Here is a 19,963-nt window from a genome sequence, read left to right on the forward strand (position 1 = left end):
GACATGAGTTCAAGCAAACTCCGGGAGACAGTGAAGGACAGGGAGGCCTGGCGTACTGCAGTCCATGGGGTCACAAGAGTCAGACACAACTGAGTGACTGAACAACAGGGATTTAGGTGGTATCTTCTGCTGAAGTGCAGGGCTTCCCTGGTGGCTCAAGGGATAAAGAATCTGCATACAACATGGGAGACCTGGGTTCGACCCCCAGGTTGAGAAGATCCCCTGGAGAAGGGAATGGCTACCCACTCCAGTGTTCTTGCCTGGATAAGCCCATGGACAGAGAAGCCTGGTGGGCTACAGTCTACAGGGTCGAAAAGAGTCAGACATGACTGAGCAACTAACACTTTAACACTTTCTGCTCAAGTGCTATTCTATTCAATCTGGTCAACAGTAAGCACAGAACATGGAGGCTGACAGCCCAGAAATCTGGGCAAGGGGGTTGGGGTATCTCTGAACCTCAGACCCCCACCAGCCCTCTTCATGAGGACCCCTACCCCAGCTGGCCACAGGAAGCAAGGGCACACAGAATAAAAGCCCACTAGGAGAGGTGGGGTCTCTGCCCCCATCCAGGGCTCGGCAAGCTTCTAGAACAACTCTCCCACCTAGGCTCCTGACATACCCTAGAGGGCCTGTCCCAAAGATCACCCAATCAGGGAAGCGCTGGCTTCTCAGTCCTTAAATGAAGCCTTGCACCCCTTCCTTGACTCACCCACCTCCCAGGACTCCAACAGACAAATACATGTGCATGTGAAAGCCTGCTGAAAAGGCAGCTGGAATGTTCCCACATCAACACATATGGCAATGACCCAGACATCAACAGAGAGAAGCAGCATTATTCAGATGATAGGATCATCTCCCTGGAGGACCAATAAAATCAACAGATAAACAATTAGAACTAATAAGAGAGCTCATCCAGGGAGGCTGCCAAATACAAGATCAGCCCATGGAACATACAGCATTTCTCTCCACCAGCATGAAGCTATCAAAACACGTGTGTGCTAAGGCGCTTCAGTGGTGTCTGACTCCATGTGGCCCTATAGACTAGAGCCTGCAAAGCTCTTCTAGCCATGGGATTCTCCAGGCAAGAATACTGGAGTGGGTTGCCATGTCCTCCACCAGGGGAATCTTCCCGATCCAGGCATCAGACCTGTGTCTCCTATGTCTCCTGCATTGGCAGGCAGGTTCTTTACCACTAGCGCCACCTGGGAAGCCCATTAGAATAAGTAGTCACATAAAAGATCTCTTTTGTAATAGCAACAGAATCTAAAGTATCTAGGAAGTGACTAAGAATGCACAAGATCTCTATAGAGAAAAAAAAAAAGCTTTAAACTAATAAAGGATGCAGAAATAATCTGATACATGGAGAGCCACTCCAGACTCTCAGAAGGGACAGATATTCTAAAGATGTCAATTCTCCCCCAAATTAACCTATAAAACCAATCTCATTCCAGTCAAGATTCTAGTGGCATTTTTCTTCCCAGGAACTTGATAAACTTTCTCTAGAGTTTGTAAAGGAGAAGCTAGGTCCTCAAATACGTGTGTCAACCTTTCAAAAGAACAAGGAGGGAACTTCCCTGGTGGTCCAGTGGTAAAGCATCCGCCTGCCAATGCAGGGGACATGAGATCAATCCCTGCTCTGGGAAGATTATACATGCAGCGGGACAGCTAAGGCTGTGTGCCACGACTACTGTGCTCTGCAACAAGAGACGCCACTGCAGCGAGAAGCCTGTGCGCCTCAGCCAGAGAAAGCCACCACACGGCAACAAGGATCCAGTGCAGCCAAAAACGAATAAGTAACGTTTTTTAAGAAAGAACGAGGAGGGAAGATCTGCCTTTCCAGATACCAAGACATACTAACTGCCATACTTTTAACAGGGTTTTGATGCATGAACAAATAAATACTTAAAAAACAAAACAAGAGCACTCAAAGACAGACCCATAGATACATGGGGAATTCACCAGTGATAACAGTGGCCCCACAAATCAACAGAAAAGAATAGGCTGTTTACTGATGTGTTGGGAAAATTGGCTCAGCACACGGAAAAAAAAAATACAACTTGATCCCTGTTTGACACCACAGACAGAGGTAGGCTCAGGATGGATTAAAGACTCAACTGAGTCTTTAAGTGAAGAGAAGAAAATGTAGATCTTTGCAGCCTCAGGACGGTGAAGGGTTTCTAAAACAAAACTTCAAAAGCATAAAGAAAGCTAAAAAGATCTGTGAATTTGCTTGTGTCAAAATTAAGTACCTTTGTTGGATAAATCTGACAGATGATTGAATGAGAGCAGATACTTGCAATATCTTGAGTCAACGGGGGATTAACATCCAGAATACGCATTGAATATTTAACTGTATGCATTTGTATTTCCAGAATCCATAAGCAACTCTTACAAATCAACAAGAACAAAAGACAACGGTTTCATGGAAACGTGAGCCCGGATATGAGCAGGCAATTCACGGGAAAGAAACCGGACCGGTCACTTACAAGATGCTCGGGACTTGGGACTCGCATGAAATCAAAGAAATGCAAATTAAAGCAATAAGATATCACTTTCACCTATTACACTTGCAGAAATTAGCAAGGTGGCTAATGCCAAGTGTGTCAGAGACGCAGGGGAATTCTAGGCTCTGCTTAGGAAGGTGGTGTTAGCTGGAGCCCGGCGCGCACACAGCCTGACGGTGCTGGGGTGAATGAAGTGTCCACATACCCTGTGATCCAGCAACGCCACTCACTCCTGGGGAAAAATACCAAAGATGTCCTCACATGAGTCCAAAGGGGCCACGCGTGAGGATGTCCACAGTAACACCCTGTTTCGGAACAACCGCAGAGCCCTCCCCAAGAGAGGAGACAGGTAAAAGGAGGGAGGAGCACACCAGAGAATACGGAGCCCTAGACTCAGTATCAAGCAACAAGCCGGCTGGACTCAAAGGCGGACTCCCGGGCAGCAAAAGTGAACACCAGAATACAATATACAGCACATATCATTTACATAAATTAAACCTATACGCAGCCAGACAAAACACACATTCTGCAAGAACATATGCAAGCAACACATTCACAGGAAGTACATTTGAATGGCTGCCTAAGAGAACAGTAATGGGACTGGGGACTGAGAAAAAAGGAAAAGAGGAAAAAACCCATGAAAAGAGAGAGAAGGACTTCCCTGGTGGTCCAGTGGTTAGGAATCCACCTCCCAATGCAGGGAGACACAGGTTTGATCCCTGGTCGGGAATCTACATTTTGTTCTATTAACCCAAATTTCCCGGGGGGCTCTGGGCCCATCGCGGCCCCAAATGGCCATCTGGAAGTGAGGTGGGAGTGGACTCTGGTCAGAAGCAGGGATGGAGGGGTACAGTTAGTGAGGGCTTCCTGAAGGTGGCGGCAGTGTCTCAGCGCTGGGATGAGAGAAGAGTCTGAGAGACAGATCCTGGAATGGGGAAGCCCTGGGAGGGGGCAGGTACAGGAGCCGGGTGGATGGGGCTCATGGAGGACAGGGCAGTCGAGGCTGGGCACCTGGCAGGGTCAGGGTGGGCGGGAGGAGGCAGCCATGGGGCACAGGGTGCGGTGAGGACCGTACTAGGGGCAAACCAACAGCTTCACGTTAGGAGGGGCCACAGAGGGCAAGGTTGGGGGTTCTGATTCTTCTAGGCCAACGTGATGAGCCAGACTGGGGCGGGGACCCAGTGCCAGGGCCTGGATGGCCCAAAGTGGGTGGTGGTGTTCTGTGCAGGGCAGGACTCGAGTGGAAAGAGGAAAATGGCTGGAATTCCCACTCAGGCCCCTGCCAGCTGCATAATTCCCCTTAGCCTTTCTGAGTGAGCCTGGCACCTGGGGAGGAGCCCATTAAGGACCACCTGCCCACAGCCTGCATCCCAGCTTGCAAACAATAGGTGCAGTCACAACAGCGAGGGTGCCCGCGATACTGCCCCCTGCCCCAGCTCGGCTCCCCTCCATCCAGGCCTCCTGGGTCCATCTCTGGGAAGACTGAGAATCCCCAGATGCCATCCCTGTTCCCCCACAATGACCCCCACTCCCCCGCACAGCAGGACTGGGGGACTCGCTGCTCTCGGTGGCCACCTCAGGCCACCTCTCCCTAGCCCCCCTTCCTCTGGCTCTGATAGCCTCCCCATCCTCTTAAAACACCCCTCCCAGCCTCAGCATTCTGTTATTCTATGGCTCTTCACAGAGGGAGCCACTGCAGCCCAGAGATGGGAAGTGACTTGTCCAAGGTCACACAGTCCGCCTACAACTCAGCCAGAGTCCTTCAATCATTCATGGGTTCAGTGCGCAGGAACTCAGTTCCCCCTGTGCGGCAGACACACGGTCACGATGGCGCACAAGAGGCCGCCGCCTGCCCTCCCGGAGCTTATAGCCTAGAGCGGGGAGTCAGATGCGGCAGCCTCACCCAGACCTGTGAGCCACGGAGATGGGGGTTAAACGGAAGACACCGCCTGGCCCTCAGGGAGCTTCTAGTTTGTACGCATGTGACTGAATTCAGAGAGGGGCCCGACTGAGGCCAACCACGGGTCACAGCATGGAGCTCTTTATGGGCCCTGGGCTAGGGACAGGAAGGGACTTTAGGGGGACAGTGGTTCACACCAAGCCTCCCCCATACTCATCACTCGTGCCCGGTATCCTTCTGCATCCCCTCTCCTGACCCCATGGGCGCCTCCCCCACGTCAGGGGGGAAAGCGTCAGTGAAAGTCTTTCACACTGAGGGTGAGCCGTGTCCACACTCCTCCCTGCCTTCCAGGGCAGAGGTGACACGAGAGAACGTCTTTATAAAGAGAAAGGTTCTCTCTCCACTCAGGCGAGCAGATCCCAAAGGGAGGCCTTCCAAGCCCCCTCAGGAGGATGTTTAACTGTGAAAGGACCATCTCAGGCTCTTTGAGGCTCGACTTCCCTGGAAGTCACCTCTGGGCAGAGAAGAGACTGAGGCTTACCCTGTCTCACGCCCCCCGGCTGGCCCTCCTGCTGCCCACGGCCCCCCTCCCCAGAGCCCAAGGCGACCGTCAAACTCTGCTCCCATCCCAGACGCACTCTGCACAAATATTTACATAGCTCCTCTCGGGGGCTCCAGCAGACACAACATGGAGGAGCTGCCCTCCCAACACTCTCCAGACCCCAGAAGAGGCCAGGAGTGGCCCACATCCTTGGTGGAGGCAGGCCCGCCTGGCCCCCAGGGTGGGGCTGGGACACAAAGCCCCCCACGCAGGCCAGGGCACTCTGTTCCGGCTCAGGAATGATCCCTGTCTGAAGCCGTGGAGGGAAAGCACTGCTGGGCTCTGATGCAGCTCCCCCCGCCCAGCTCCCGGCCACCACGGTGCAAGGGCCTCACCTGCCCGACTCCAGCCTGACCCAGGCCCTGATCAGAAGGCCCAAGGTGGAGGGGGGCCCCAGTGGCTCCCCCAGCCCCCCAAGAAAAGGGCTGTCTGTGTCTAACCTCACTCCTCTTGGGCTCAGCCTGGGTCTGCTCCATCTCAAGGACACAGCACTCACACCCGGGCACCAGCCTCCTTCTGACCTGCCTGCCGGACTCAACCTACCGCAGGGCTCCCTCACCAGTTACCCTGAGTGATGGGGGCCTGGGGACCTGAGGATCGCAGCTTGGAGGGGACGGGGTGGCAGGGAGTGGGTGTCTGAGCTTGGGGCCATGATGGTGAGGAGTCGGCCTTCCGGGACCAGAGGAGAGGGTGAAATAGCCCGGGATATGGCTTCCCAGGTGGCTCAGGGATAAAGAATCCACCTGCAGTGCAAGAGACGTGGGTTCGATCCCTGGATCAGGAAGATCCCCTGGAGGAGGAAACGGCAACCCACTCCAGTATTCTTGCCGAGGAGAATCCCATGGACAGAGGAGCCTGGTGGGCTACAGTCCACAGGGTCGCAGCAGTTGGACATGACGTAGCGACTAAACCGTCACCACGTGGCCGGTCACAGGAGGCCCCGAGGAAGTGTCACTGGAGCTAGGAGTGTCTGCACAACCACCTGAGGACCGGAAGTGAGTCTGGGGGCCGCAGACCAGTAGGCGTGGGGCCACCTCTGGGGTTCTGGCTCGCTACAGGCTCTGGGGACCCTGGGGAGCACGCTGGCCTTCTGATCCCCACCCCTCCCCCAGCCCACAGCTCAGCTGTTGCAATGGGGGCCCTCTGACCCTGTTACCATGACAACCAGCCTGCAGCTGGAGTGAAGAAGCCGACAGACTCTTCTCTAGAGACACCCCCATCCCCACCCACGCACAGGCTCCCGGGGACACGGGGACATGGAGACCAGGCCAGGACGGACAGAGAACTTGGAGCGCCAAGAGGCGGAGGCCACCAGGGCAGAGGGACAGAGGCAAGGAGGGAGGCTCCAGGGTGCCGAAGGGAGGAGAAAAAGAGACAGCTGCCGGGGGAAGGAGGTGAAGACCACAGGGACACGGCCGGCAGGCGGCAGAGACGGAGAGGCAGAAACAAAGAGCTCAGGGGACAGCTTCGCGTGCTGGAAGGGGCCGCGGCCCTCCTGGGGTGGTCTGGAAAGCAGGTATGCCCCAGCATTGCTCCCTGCCCAGGTAGCACCCCGAGCCCGGGGCACGGATGCCGGCCACCTGCCCGCCCCACGCTGCTGGGCCCTGCCCCCAGTTCCGCCTGAATCCCCAGCCTGCCGTGAAGGGGCATGGACACAGAGCCAGAACACCCCCGGCACCCCGTGTTGCTCCCCCACCCTAGTCGGGCCTCCCCACCTCCCAGCAGTCCCAGCAGCTAAATAATGGGGCTGTCTGGCTCAGGGCCTTGATGCTACACAGAGCTGGGCTCGAGGCACCGACACAGCACAGCTGTCCACAGGGGCGCCTGCCAGCAGGAGGCCCCGCCCCTCTTTCCAGCTACCCACCCTCCTTCCCAGCTACCCACCTCCCTGGGGCTGGAGCCCAGGGACCCACTCTGCCCTGGCCAGCCTAGGCAGAGACCCTGAGAAAGGCCTGAACAGAAACGAGAGGCGACACTGGCCTCTCCTCCTCTGCCCATGCACCAGGCTGTGAGCTCACGAACACGCACACGTGGCCCAGCTCAGGCACGGAGATCTGCCCAAGGGGCTGAGCAAAGGGACAGGGAGGGGCGGCAGAGGAGACCTGTCTGCATCCTGGGCCCCAAGTGCCAGGACAGGCAAAGGCCCACGTGACCTGAGGGCCCAGGCCAGATTGTTGGCTACCAGGAGACACCTGATCCCCATGGAAACTAGTGAGAGCAGAGAAGGGGGCAGGCAGGCAGGGAGGGCTGGCATAGAACCTTCTGGGTCATAGCCCCAATTGGAGTAGGGAAATAACCGGGGTGGGGAAATAACTGGAACTTGGGTGGGAGGCCTGTTCCAGTCTCCTGTCTCCTTTGATTCGCGGGTAACTGGACCTCTGCTTCTACAGTTTTTCCATCTGTAACTTGAGTGGGCTGGATTAAGTGATCCGCAAGGTCACCCAGATTCCATGATTGCACCTCAGCAGAAGGGGTCCCAGGGCCATCCTCTCCCAAAGGAGCCAGCCTGGGGCAGGAGGGATGGAGGGCCAGCTCCTCACACACTACGGTGAAGACAGAGGCACTCAGGGTGCCACCAAGGGGCCCAGCAGGCACGCAGTCCCAGAAGTAGAAACAGGCCCGAGGCAATAACCAGCTTGGTCCGTATCGCAGAATTTCCGGTTTGAGTCCCGAACCCAGGACTTACGTATTCACATTCTTTTCATGACACTAGCAGTTTGCACACCTTCCAAATAAAAGTGTGTGTGCCACAAAAGGCAGTATATAGAAATACACCTGTAACTACTGTGTGTCATTTTCAACACGTGACGGCAGAGCAGAGTGGACAGGGCTCTGATGGGCCAGACACGGTTCCACTCCCAGCTCTGCATTCTCTAGGAAAGCTTCTTGGTGGGGGTGGTTTAGTCGCTAAGTCATGTCCCACTCTTCTGACCCCATGGACTGGAGCCCACCAGGCTCCTCTGTCCATAGGATTCTCCAGGCAAGAAAACTGGAGTGGGTTGCCATTTGCTTCTCCAGGGTCTCTTCCCGACCCAGGACTCAAACTTGGGTCTCCTGCATTGCAATCAGATTCTTTATCTTCATTTAAGGGAAGTTTCTTAATTTCCCTAAACTTCAGTTTCCTTATCCCACAAAGTGGAGAAAAACTAGCATCTACCTCCCAGCCTTGTTGTGAAGATTCCACGAGAGAGTGCAAGCGAAACAGTCAGCCCAGGGCCCGGAGCATAGTGAGCACCCACTGACATTAGCTAGTACTAGATCGCCAGGCAGATCGATATAAAAGCAGACCTGCTCACCTGCTCTGATTAAGGTTCTGGGGAGATTTGAATGAAGAGTCGGAAGGAAGGCCCTACCTTCAGAGTTTGCCTCTAATCTTCCCGGCCCTTGCCTCCCAGCCAGCATGCCCATTGTGCTGTGAGCAAACCCTCTTCCACGGGTCCCCATGACCATATGCCGCCCTCTCTGATTCTGTCCAGGGATCTCACAGCTAGGCACGCTTGTGAAAGCAAGACCATCTAGGGATCTAAGCCTTTACAGGGCAGTCTTAGTGAACCCTGAGCAAAGGCCAGGGGCACACAGAGGCTACTGGCTCAGTCTGCCCCCAGGGGGGGCGACAGAGAATGCTGTCCACAGCGGGTAAGCAGGCCGTGGGCAGGAACCTCCAGTCTGGTACCTTGCCCCATCTCCAGACCTTGCTCCATCTGGCTCCCAGGGGTTCAGTAAGTGCTGGTCACATACACACAGGACAGAGGCACTGCGGGCAGGCCAGCGGCACCATATGGAGCCCCCCCCCAGCCCCCTGCTACCTGCAGGTCCCCCAAAGCCTTGTTGCACTGGCCTCCCTGAGCAGGGCTCCACACGGCCAGGGCAGGAGCGGGTGTGGGAGCAGTCCGGCCCAGGGCTCTGTTTATCCGCTCTCCGGAAACCCAGAGCAGCTGGGCGGGGAGGCGGTGGCTGAGCAGAGACACCTGGCGCAGGAAGAGGTGCAGGGCGGGGCGCTCAAAAGATGAGACAAAGGGAACTGAGGTTGTGGGGAGAAGCACACACCTCCCGTCCAGGTGAAGCGGGGAAGAGACGGGGGACAGGAAAGGGGCGGCTGAGAGCCAACCAGAGTCCTGCAGCCCTTCCCCGCCTCGCCTCGAGGACAACGCCCAGACCAGTCACCTGGCAGGGACTAGGGTGGCTGGAGGCCTGTGGCCGGAGGTCAGCGCCCAACCACCAGCCTGGACTTTCATTACCTCCGTCCGGGCACGCATATTGACATCCCAGGGCCGCGCCGTCAAACTCCAACCCACCCAGCTCAACGCGCCCAGATCTGCCCAGGGAGGAAGGAACCAGAGGCGCCAGACCACAGCCAAGCAGCACCCTGGCCACCCCATAAAACAATCCCAACGTAGTGCTTGAGGCCAAGAGATCCGGACCGCCCTGCAGCCCGCGCCTCCCACCTGGCGAACCGCACAGGTCCAGGCTGGGGTCACGCCCACCCCCCGGCCCCGGGACTCCGGCCAATCTCCGGCCGCCCCTCACCCACGGCCCCGCCCCCACGGCCTTGCGGCCCCGCCCCCGCCGCGGCCCCGCCCCTCTCCGCGGCCCCGCCCCGCCCCAGGCCGCACCTACCATCTTTCCGGTAGAAGGCGATCTCCACTTTGCGCTCCTCGGCGCCCAGCAGGGCCTGCGCGATCTGCGCGGCGGCCCGGCGCTGCGTGCGCGGCCCGTGCAGGAAGTCGCAGGTGCACGGCCGCTGCATCACCTCGGCCCGCGAGTAGCCGCACAGCTCGCAGAAGCCGTCGTTGCAGTAGATGACAGCGCAGTTCTCCACCCGAGCGTTGGCGATGATGAACTTGCGGCCTGGGGTGGGGTGGGGATAAGCGGGCACGTGAGCAGGGACCCCTGCCCCCCGAGGTCCCCAGCCCTTGCCCGCGTTCTCTTGTCACACCCAGTTGCCCGCCCGGGGACTCCCCGCCCCAGGAAGCACAGCGGGGCCTGGGGTCCCCAACAGGGGGCGAACGCAGCTGTGCCCCGACACAGGTGCCTCGGCCGGCCCCGGCCCGGCGGCGCGCCCCCTTCCCCCAGCCGCCTGGCCCGCGGGCTGGCTGCGTGGCTTCCCCGGGCAGACTGCCAGCAGCCCGCCGCCCCCTCCGCGCGCCCGGGGCCGAGGCCAGTCTGGGCGGGTGTCGGCAACGCGTGTCAGCAGCCGCGGCGGAGGGATAAACACTGGGCCTGGAGACGGAGCCTGGGAAGGGCCAGAGATGGCGGCCAGCCTTCCCTTCTGCACTGGTTCTGGCTTCTCTTCCTGACCCCGGCTCTCTAGACTTGGGGTCGGGGGCGGGGGGTGGCCACTCCCTATCCCAGGGATCCCTAGGAAATCACTCCTCTGAGTATCGAGTATCGGCGGCCCCTGCCAGGTCAGCACTTCCCTGGACTTCTGCACCCCCTCCAAGGGCAGTCAGGGACTGGGGAGTGGGCGCACCGAAAAAGACAACGACGAGGAGGGAGGTAGTACCACGTGAGCACCTCAGATCCCTTCTCTCATTTAACACTCTTGACAACCCCATCATTATCCTCGTTTTGTAGGTGAAGAAACAGACTCCAAAGAAGTTCATTCCGTCATCTTGAAGCCTATAAAAGCTAGGGCCAGCTCTGGAACCTAGGTCTGGCAGAAGGTGAGGAACCAGCGGAGGGTCGTGGGCAGAGGCCCAAGGCCACAGGGAGCAAAGAAAGGGACCTGCAGCTCCAAACCCTGAAAACACCCAGAGCCCAGGGCCGGCCAGCATGTAAGCAGACAGACCCCCGGAAAGGGGCTTTCCCACCAGGGATGCGAGGCTTTCCCCACTTTGGTCCCATCAAGGTGACGTGCCCCAGTGGACCCGCTGCCGCTAGACTGGGCTCATTTCCTCCACACCTGCCCCAAGAGCCAGGCTGGTGGGTGAGCAGCAGGCAGGCAGCGGCCCCAGCTTGTGCCAGGAAAGATGCTCTGAGGATAAAAGCTTTTTATAAACACAGAAGTTTCCGGCCAGTTTAGCCTTTAATGCTGGGGCTTTCAGTAGCAGTGGGAACCCTGCCCCCTCCCTTACCAGTGGGCACAGCCCTCAGGCTGCAGCCCTGGGCGATCCCATGGGCAAGGCTCTGCTGCTGCATCAAGAGCTGGCTTCCTCCTGCCTTCCTCCCCTCCCTTGCCCTCAGGCCTCCAGGAAGTTACTTTTTGAAGTCAGGTCATCTTTAGGTCAGTTCCCCAACCCCCCCCCCCAAAATTCCCAGGCAGCCCTCAACTCTAGAAGTTAGGGCACCCTCTCACAGGAAATGACCCCTGACTGAGCCTCCATCTCCACCTGAGCCTAAGGCAGTCCTGGGTACCAGCCCCACACGCACCAGCTTCAGAGAAGGAAAACCACCTGGCCCCCACTCCCAGGCCTGGAGAGAAGAGCCAGTTTCTTCGAAGGCAGTCCCTACCCACCCCCTCTCCGTCACTGAGCTCCTGGAACCATCGAGACAGAAAAAACCTGAAAGGCCCCTTTGGCAGACCCCCCCTACTTTCCAGATGTGGAAGAGAATCGCTCAAGGTCACATAGCAGTCAGTGGCAGAGGTGGGACCGGAAGGCAGGCCCCCAGCTCCCAGCCCAGCTTCTTCCCAAGCCTCCCGAGCCTGTGGGAAGGGAAGACCTGGCCTCAGTGCCCTCCACCACGGCAGTCTCCTCCCCCTAAGGATCATCTTGTTCCTCCGCTTCAGACAATGCTGCCCATCGAACTGACCCCTCCCTTCCCCCACCTCAGTTACAAGCACACGTCGTCCTGTGCTCACAGGGTCATAGGCAAGGAATGTCACCCGTTCCCAGGGCCCTTGGCAGTCACACCCACCACGGCACATGCAGCCTTGGGGACAGACACACTCATGCCAGGAGGGTGCAAACACGCACACGCAGAACGTTCACCTAGCCTGGGACACTTCTGAAAACCTCTCCCACCATCTGGCATTAGGGTTGCTGTAGTCCCCACCAAGGGGCTCAGGACAGAAAAAAAACAGCAACACAGGGTCATTGCAACACAGAGCCTACTTAGACCCGTAAAAGCCTAGCCTGGGTCCTGGCTCCGTCACCCCCAAGGCCCAGAGCTCACAGCCTGTCAGATACCTCCCCACTGCCCATGCAGGGTTGAACTCATGGGTCACACACACACACACACACACACACTCCCAAGACCACATGAGGCGCTGACCCTATCTGCTTGGCTTTCAGTCTCCAGAAACCATCAGGACCTGCACAAGCACAGTGGTCTTAGGGTCCCACAGTTCTGGCCAGGTACATTCTCCTGTTCTCGGTCCACACAGCCCCATTCACACCCAGGCCCCCAGAGTTAGATACCTGCACACTCCCAACCTACCTCCCTTCCCTGCACACTCAGGGTGTCACACTCACACAGTCCCCCCATCGATCGCAGTCTAACCTGAGCCTCCTGCTGCGCGCCCCAACCCCAGGCCCCTTGGCCCCAAGCCCACGGCCCCCCAGCACCAAGCCGGGCCCCTGCGACCCCCGGTCAGGGCCTTGGGGTCACCAGCCACCACAGACTCACTTGCAGGCTGCACACGTCCCGGGCACGCCCCCCCCATTGACTCTCCGGAGAGCTCGGCCCGCCCCCAGAGCCCCCTCCCCGCCGGCCCCCTCCCCCACTCACTCTGGCCCTCAAACTTGCGGATGATGGTGTCCAGAAAGGTGTTCTGCGGCGCGACGTGGCCCCTCCGTACCGGCATCCTGAGCCCATGGGCGGGCCGGGCGGGCCCCCACCCACCCCGGCCCGGCCCGGCCCAACACAGGCTTCGGGTGGCCCGGCCCGGCCGTGGTCCCCGCACCCCGCGGCCAGGCAGAGCACGGGCGCGGCCCGGACTGGGTTGCGGGCGCGGGGTCCCTCCGCTCGGCGCCGGCTCTGGACCGCGGGCTCGGCCTGAGCTCCGGCCGCCCGCACACCTGTCTGCCGGCCCCAGCCCGAGCCGCGGGCCCCGCTCTGCCGCGTCCCCGCGCTGCGCTCCGCCCGCCCGAGCGCGCCGGGCTCCCGGCTCCCGCCCGCCTCGCCGACAGCCGCTCCGGCGCCCGCGGCTCGGGCTGCGCCTGCGGCTCGGCCCGGCCGCGGAAGGGTTAACGCGGCGCGCGCCCCTCGGGCTCCGGCCCCCGCCTCCCGGCCCCCCTCCCGCCCGCCGCGCGCCCGCAGCGCCGCCCTCTCCCCCCCACACACCCCGCGCGCCCGCCCTTCCCATTGGCTGAGCTGCGCCGGGCGCTCCCCCCCACCCCAGCCCCTCGCTCAGCCCCGGAGCCCCCGGGACTCGCGCGCCCCAAGAGGGGGAAGGGACCCTTAGGCAGGGGAACCGTGAGGACAGGTGCGAGGGCCGGCCTTGAGGGCGCCAGGGAGGAGACGGGGCCGGAGGGGGGGTTCCGCCCCCGCCCCGCTCTCTCCTGGAGGGACTGAGGGACCTGAGCTCTCCCCTAAGGGAGAGGGCCGGCCCGGACGCCCGGGTCCCCCACGTCGCCGAGCACCGGCTCGTATACACACGGCGTGCGCCCAACACAGCGGGCGAGGCCTGGGCCCTGGGGGGACGAGGCCAGGGTCAGGGGAGACCCGATAAACGTGAAGGGCCAGACAACCTGGAGGATCCCCCGCCACCGAGATCTGAGATAAGGGTGCATGAGATTGGGGGGGCACGCACCCAGGGTAGGGGTGCTCCCCAACACACACACACACAGACACAGCCCATTCTAGGGGTGATTTCAGGCTCTCCTGCCCAAAGAGGGGCATGGTGACAGCCGTTTCGGCCTCCTCGCTGCGGAATCAAAGAGAGGCCCCCGAACGCGAAGTTCCAGCCTTGGGGATCCCCTTGTGCGAAGGGCCCGCCCTCCCGCTGCAGCGCGGGGCCGGCGGTGCAGGCCCAATCGGCGGGCTCGGGGCCCTGCGGCGCGGCGGCGGCCCAGCCCCTCGGAAAACCCTGGCCCAGCCGCAGGCCCCTCCCCGCGGCCAGCTGGCTCCCTCCAGCTGCAGCTCCCTTATTTAGGCAAGGAGGCCCGGGGATGCTCAAGGGCAAGGCAGGGTGGCCGCCGCCGCCTGCCCACCGCCCGCCTGGGTCTGCCTGAGGGTCTCCGGGGCGCAATGTCCCCGGTCGGAGCGGCCAGGCAAGGCCTCAGGACGGCCGGGGCCGGCAGGCGAGTGTTGACAGCTGGGCTGGCCGGCGGGGAGGAGTCGGCGAGGGAGCCGCCGCCGTCCGCGGGTCCCCTCCCCTGCAGCCCGGATCACAGACCGGGCGAGATGGATGGGGCCATGTGGGGGGCCCCTGAGGCCTTGCAGCTGCCTCTGTCCTTGGAGCAAGGGGGTGGGTCTTGTCACCGGGGAGAGCCATCATGGCATGTGGGGGGAGGGGAGGAACAAAGGGCAGAGGAGGAAACAGAGGCTGGAAAGAGACAGTCCCAGGGGAACAAAGTCTTGCAGAGGCCACCCTACCGAGGCTTTCACCTTCCATCTGGGAGCAGAAAGAGGCAAACCCTGGGGGCCGGATAGGGCCACTGGCCAGCAGATGACACCCCTTTTTAATTTGCTGGTGGGATGGCAGTGACTCAGGAAGGCAGCCAGTGGGAGAGAAGGAGGTGGTTCCACCAGCTGATGCTAAAAAAGACCAGAGGCTCTTGTCTGTACAGTCATCCCCTCGGCCCTCAACACCTCCGGCAGCTTCCTCACTCGCCCTTCAAGGTGCCCAAGGCCCTCAGTGGCACAGGCACCCTGTCTTCGGTGACCCAACACGAGGCACATCCACCCCTCGGGGTACTGGGAGAAACCCAGTTCTGACTGAGTACTCCCTAGATGCTGCTTTGCCAGCCCTAAGTCTAGGGTGATCCACCTCCAACCGGGGTGTCTTCCCCTCTGGGTCAAGGGACAGAGAGGGAGAACGGGCTAGCAGTGAGACTGGGCATGAGGAAAGAAGAAGTGGAAGGAGCATCTCCTCTGGCCTGGCCAGCTGTCCACCCTGAGGCTCCCGTGTTCCCAGGAGGATGAAGGAATCAGAGAGACCAGTGATCCTCCCATCAGAGAGGACACTGGGCGCAGGGTAGCCCTCGTCCTGTGCTTAGAGGCAGGCAGGCAAAGAGAGAGTTGTGGCCTCGGGCTAAGGAGAGGCCAGTCTCTATCTGTCTCTCTCTCTCTCTCTCTCACACACACACACACACACCTCACTCAGAAGTCACAGCCAAATGCAGGTTACTGACTTCCTGGAGGTCGAGGAGGAGAGAGCCTGAAGGTAGCCCGATGGAATCATCCCCGCAACCCAGGACAGGGACCAGGAACAGAGACTGTGAGATACGGAGGCGCTCACGGCATGGACATCCTTCCTGCGGCCACAGGTGCCAGGCCCCCAGGAGGTCAGGGGCCGCAGAGGAGATGATAGAGAAGCCACCCCCGCCCACCCACCTCCCCACCACCACTGACCCCAGTTTCCGCAGAGTGAGGAAAGTGCTCAGCCTTAATACGCAAGCCACCAGAATCCGCCCCACCCCCACTGGGGCTCACAGAGCCATTTGCAGGGATGAGTTCTAGGAAGCGCCCTCCCCCAACCGGCCTGAGACCATGCAGCAGCGGGAGAGGGAACAGGCTGCACGCGGACAGTGAACCATAGAGGCCCTTCCCAGCTCCTAGAAAGAGACAGCGCAGGAAGGAAAGTCTTTGCACAACATCCGCCCACCTCACTCTCTGCTCCTGCTCAGTCTGAGGGTGCCTGTCCCTGGAGACAAGAGGAACTGAAGCCTGCTCCAGCTGGTGAACCCCTAAGGGACAGGCCACGCGAGCTGCAGCCGGCATGGGGGCCAGGAGAGCCAGTGAAAACCACCAGGACCGAGGTGGGGGGGAGCGGGGGGAGGCATGAATAGCATGTGGGGCCTGGGTTTCTGTGTGACTGGGTCCTGAGAAGGAAGGTGTTCTCAGAAATGAACAGGGGTTGGAGGAGAGGAAGGTCAAAGAAACAGCACGTTTTCCCTCCAGAAATGGGTGCTCAGGGCTTGCCCAGAGCAAGAAGGGAGAGAGGGAGGGACCCACCACAAAGCTGGCCAGGAGCCAGAGCTCCATCCCCTCCCAGCCATCTGCAGCGCAATGATCCTGTCACCCCCAACCATAACCAAGGTCTTCTCCCACCCACCTGATGCCCTCCATGGCTGGGACTTTCCCCTGCCCTGTGCTATCCAGAGAAGCAAGCAAGCCGCTGGAGACTAGGGCTCAGGACACCTGACTTTCCATTCTGGTTCTGCTACTAGTCACGTCAACAGATGTTTGCTGGGGCCTCCTAGGTGCTGGGCCCTCTGCCAGGTGCTGTGAGGGACAGAAGGGACAAGCCAGGTTCCCTCCTCCAGGGATTCACAGTCTGCTGCAGCTTGAAGAGTCAGCCTGCAGACAGAAACTGTGCAGTCTGCAGTAAGTGCCATGGGATTCCAGGGAGGTGGCAATCACCTCCAACTGGAGGAGTCCAGCAGGGCCTGGTGAAGGGGCAAGTTTCCAGAACAAGTCCTTGAAGACCGAGGAGGTGGAGCAAGTGGAAGGGACAACATGAACGAAGGCAGAGAGTGGAGAGTGAATTCAGGTCCAGGGACAAAATATTTCGGTGTGGTGTCAGTGGAGCGGTAGGCTGGAACCATGAGCAGAGGGCTGAGGAGTATGGGTTTTATTGTGTGTGCAGAGGAACAGTGGTAGCACCTGAAGTGTATTGTCCTTGAGTGTAGAAATCATGTCTGTCTTCATACATCTCCTAGCATATGATCGGCATCTAATACAGATCCATTGAATTAGTGAAACGTGTATCATAGTTTGGAAAAACAGAGGCAGACATAAGGTGTTTCAATCATCCCAAACCTAGGTGACTTAAATCAATGACAGCATTTGTTTTGCTCATGGGTCTGCCATCTGGACCGGTTCCACCGGGACCACTTGTGTCTGCTCCACTCAACCCGGGACTGAAAGGTTCATTCACTCACATTTGGTGGTTGTTGCTGGCTGTCGGCTGGGATCTCAGGGCTGGGGCCAGACTGCCCACATGAAGCCTTTCCTCGTGGCTGCCTGGCTTCCTTACAGCGTGGTGGCTGGGTTCCAAGGACAAGTGTCCCCAGAGAGGTCCAGGCAGCAGCTGCACCACCTTCAATGACTTAACCTAGAAAGTCACACAAAATAACTTCTGCCGGAATGATGGCCCATCAGATTCAAAGAGAGGAACACAGACCCCCTCTTCTCAATGGAGGAGCGTCCCTGACATAAGACAAGCACGTGCACTGGATCTGTTGGCACGACTATCTTGGAAAAGTATCGCCTGCCACATGAAGCTGTGCAGCAGTCCAAGGAGAGATGTGGAACACTTGAACCAGGTCAGAGGTGATGGAAAGGGGGGCCTGTTGACTGTGTAACTATAGGAGGATCGCTAAATCTCACTTTCCTCACCTGTAAAACGAGGAGACCAAACAAGCTGATCTCTGAGATCCCTTCCAGCCCCAAGAGTGAGTGATTGTTTCCTTCTACACAACCACGTTCCCTACCCACCAATCCACTCTCCATTTGCCCTCCTTACCTCTCCACCTCTACTTCCACCTCCTACCTTTGCTCTCTGATCTTAGGAGTCCTTGAGACCATTGGTTACTCCACAGCTAGGACCTAGGCCCATTCTACATGTTTATTTCAGACTAAAAATAAGTGGAGTGGGAGATACCTTAAGGGCAGGTGAGAAGATCCTTAAATCCATCCATCTCTCAGTCCATCTTGCTGTGTTTTCCTCACCGTGGGGTCTTTTAAAAACAGACAGATGTATGATATGCACCCCTACCTGCACGAGGTTCATAATCTAACTGGGGAGGGAAAACCAATGAACCTGAAATGAAAATGATCTGGTGTGACGCTGTTCTATGGACAACATGTGCAAGGGAGTCCAGAGGAGAGACGGCTCTGAGGGCGCCGGGGGAACCAGGAGGGCCTCCTGGGACAGCTGAGCCCCCCTGGATTGGAAGGGTTCTCTCAGGCACAAAGGAAAGGAGTGAACGTCTTCATAAGGCAAGATCCCCATAGGCGTCAGGTGTGAGTTCTCACACCGATCTACTTACTCCCAGATGAAAAAGAGGAGGGACCAGTTAAGTTTATTCTGCCTGAGAACTTAACAGCCATCTGTTCCTTGGCCTCCTCAAACACAAGAAGGGACTTAACTGAGGCTCTGAAGCTCAACAAGTAACGGAAGCTCCAGGATTATTATATAGGAGGTGCTAGAATCGATGCTTTTGAACTGTGGTGTTGGAGAAGACTCTTGAGAGTCCCTTATACTGCAAGGAGATCCAACCAGTCCATTCTAAGGGAGATCAATCCTGGATGTTCATTGGAGGGACTGATGCTAAAGCTGAAACTGCAATACTTTGGCCACCTCATGCAACGAGTTGACTCACTGGAAAAGACTCTGATGCTGGGAAAGGTTGGGGGCAGGAGGAGAAGGGGACGACGGAGAATGAGATGGCTGGATGGCATCACCGACTCTGTGGACATGAGTTTGAGTGTACTCCGGGAGTTGGTGATGGACAGGGAGGCCTGGCGTGCTGTGATTCATGGGGTCGCGGAGAGTCGGACACGACTGAGCGACTGAACTGAACTGAACTGAACTGAATGTGGGGGGGAACCTGATTATAAGGGGGGGTGGCTAGGACACGGGTCTGGAGGCTGGGTTTTCATATGTCCTTTTAAAGTGTTTACTAAGCACCTACTATTACTAGGTACCTGAAACTGTTATAGGATATAGTTGTCATTGTGGCAGTTGTTGTTAAACCATGCCATCAGAATTTGTATAACGAGTGCACCGTTTTGACATAGATTGGAGGTTTATTTTAAAGTGTCTTTGAGAGGCTGAAAAATATTAAGGAGCAAACCGGCTCCGGTGCCACTCTGCCAGAGAAGCTGGCCTGGCAGGCGATCCCAAGCTCTCTTGGCTGCCCAGGAGCTCTGTCTCTGTCCAGGGTGCTGAAAGCCCTTCATGCCAGGCTCAGCAAGAAACCAGCTCAGGTGACCAAGACCGGGGCTCTCCTCCAGAAAAAAAGTGAGCTCAACCGTCCCCCAAAGCCATGGAAATGTTTCCGGAAGCGGTTAGTAGCTTCGGGAAGCAGCATATGATGAATCGAGAGCTGGCTTCGCCAATCAGTGCTTGGAAGCCTCATCTCACTTCCATAAGACCAGAATGGGCCTTTCACTCTAACCCCTACACAAGTCCTCAAGGAAAGGATATGAATTCTCCTCTGAGCTTTACCCTTGCAACTCTTTCCCCTAAAGGTTTCTGGTGCTTTATGAAATATTAGAGCCAAGAAGAAATAATGTTCATGTTTCAGATGAGAAAACAGATTCAGAGCAGTACAGACCCTTCCTCAAGGTTATGCTACAAGTGAGAAACAGAAGCAGGTCCTCTAGATCTCAGTCAAGGGATTTCCTCATTGCATATACCAGGTCGGGTATACAATCACATATAGCAAGGATCATACACCACATACAGCAACAGCTAAAGGAAATTGAGGGGCTTCCCTGGTGACTCACTGGTAAAGAACCCACCTGCCAATGCAGGAGACACAGGTTTGATCCCTGGTCCAGGAGGATGCCACATGCCAAAAAGCAACTAAGCCCATTCACCACAACTACTGAACCGGTGCTCGAGAGACCAGAAGCCCAACTACTGAAGCCCTTGCACCCTCAAGCCCATGCTGCATGTCAAGAGAAGCCACCATAATAAGAAGCCTGCGCACTGCATCTAGAGAGTAGTCCCCAGTCTCCACAACTAGAGAAAAGTCCATGCAGCAAAGACGAGGCACAGCCAAAAATAAATAAATGAATTAGATTATTTTTAAAAAAGAGAAATTGAGAATCCCAGGTGTGTGAAAGAGAGAGAAGATACAATGCCCAGAGAACTCTAGATGCAAATGTGGCTATGTCAGCTCT

At 58.0% G+C, this 19,963-nt stretch overlaps 1 protein-coding gene across 2 annotated transcripts in view; it reads right to left on the reverse strand.

Moving 5' to 3' along the window:
• The window catches only part of KCNH2 (potassium voltage-gated channel subfamily H member 2), a 35,809-nt gene extending 22,684 nt beyond the window's left edge, over nt 1–13,125 (reverse strand). For both annotated transcript variants that reach the window (XM_088834754.1, XM_055421539.2), the window contains exons 1-2: nt 12,674–13,125; nt 9,623–9,853 (exon numbers count right to left, since the gene is read on the reverse strand). In XM_088834754.1, the coding sequence (XP_088690880.1) occupies nt 9,623–9,853; nt 12,674–12,749 (307 nt within the window). In that variant the 5' untranslated portion in view covers nt 12,750–13,125. The remainder of the gene's footprint in view (nt 1–9,622; nt 9,854–12,673) is intronic.
• Nucleotides 13,126–19,963: the final 6,838 nt, after the last annotated feature.

The sequence above is a fragment of the Moschus berezovskii genome, chromosome 3, assembly GCF_049115385.1.
Source record: "Moschus berezovskii isolate FMDL1 chromosome 3, NW_MosBer_1.0, whole genome shotgun sequence".
Classification (NCBI taxonomy): domain Eukaryota; kingdom Metazoa; phylum Chordata; class Mammalia; order Artiodactyla; family Moschidae; genus Moschus; species Moschus berezovskii.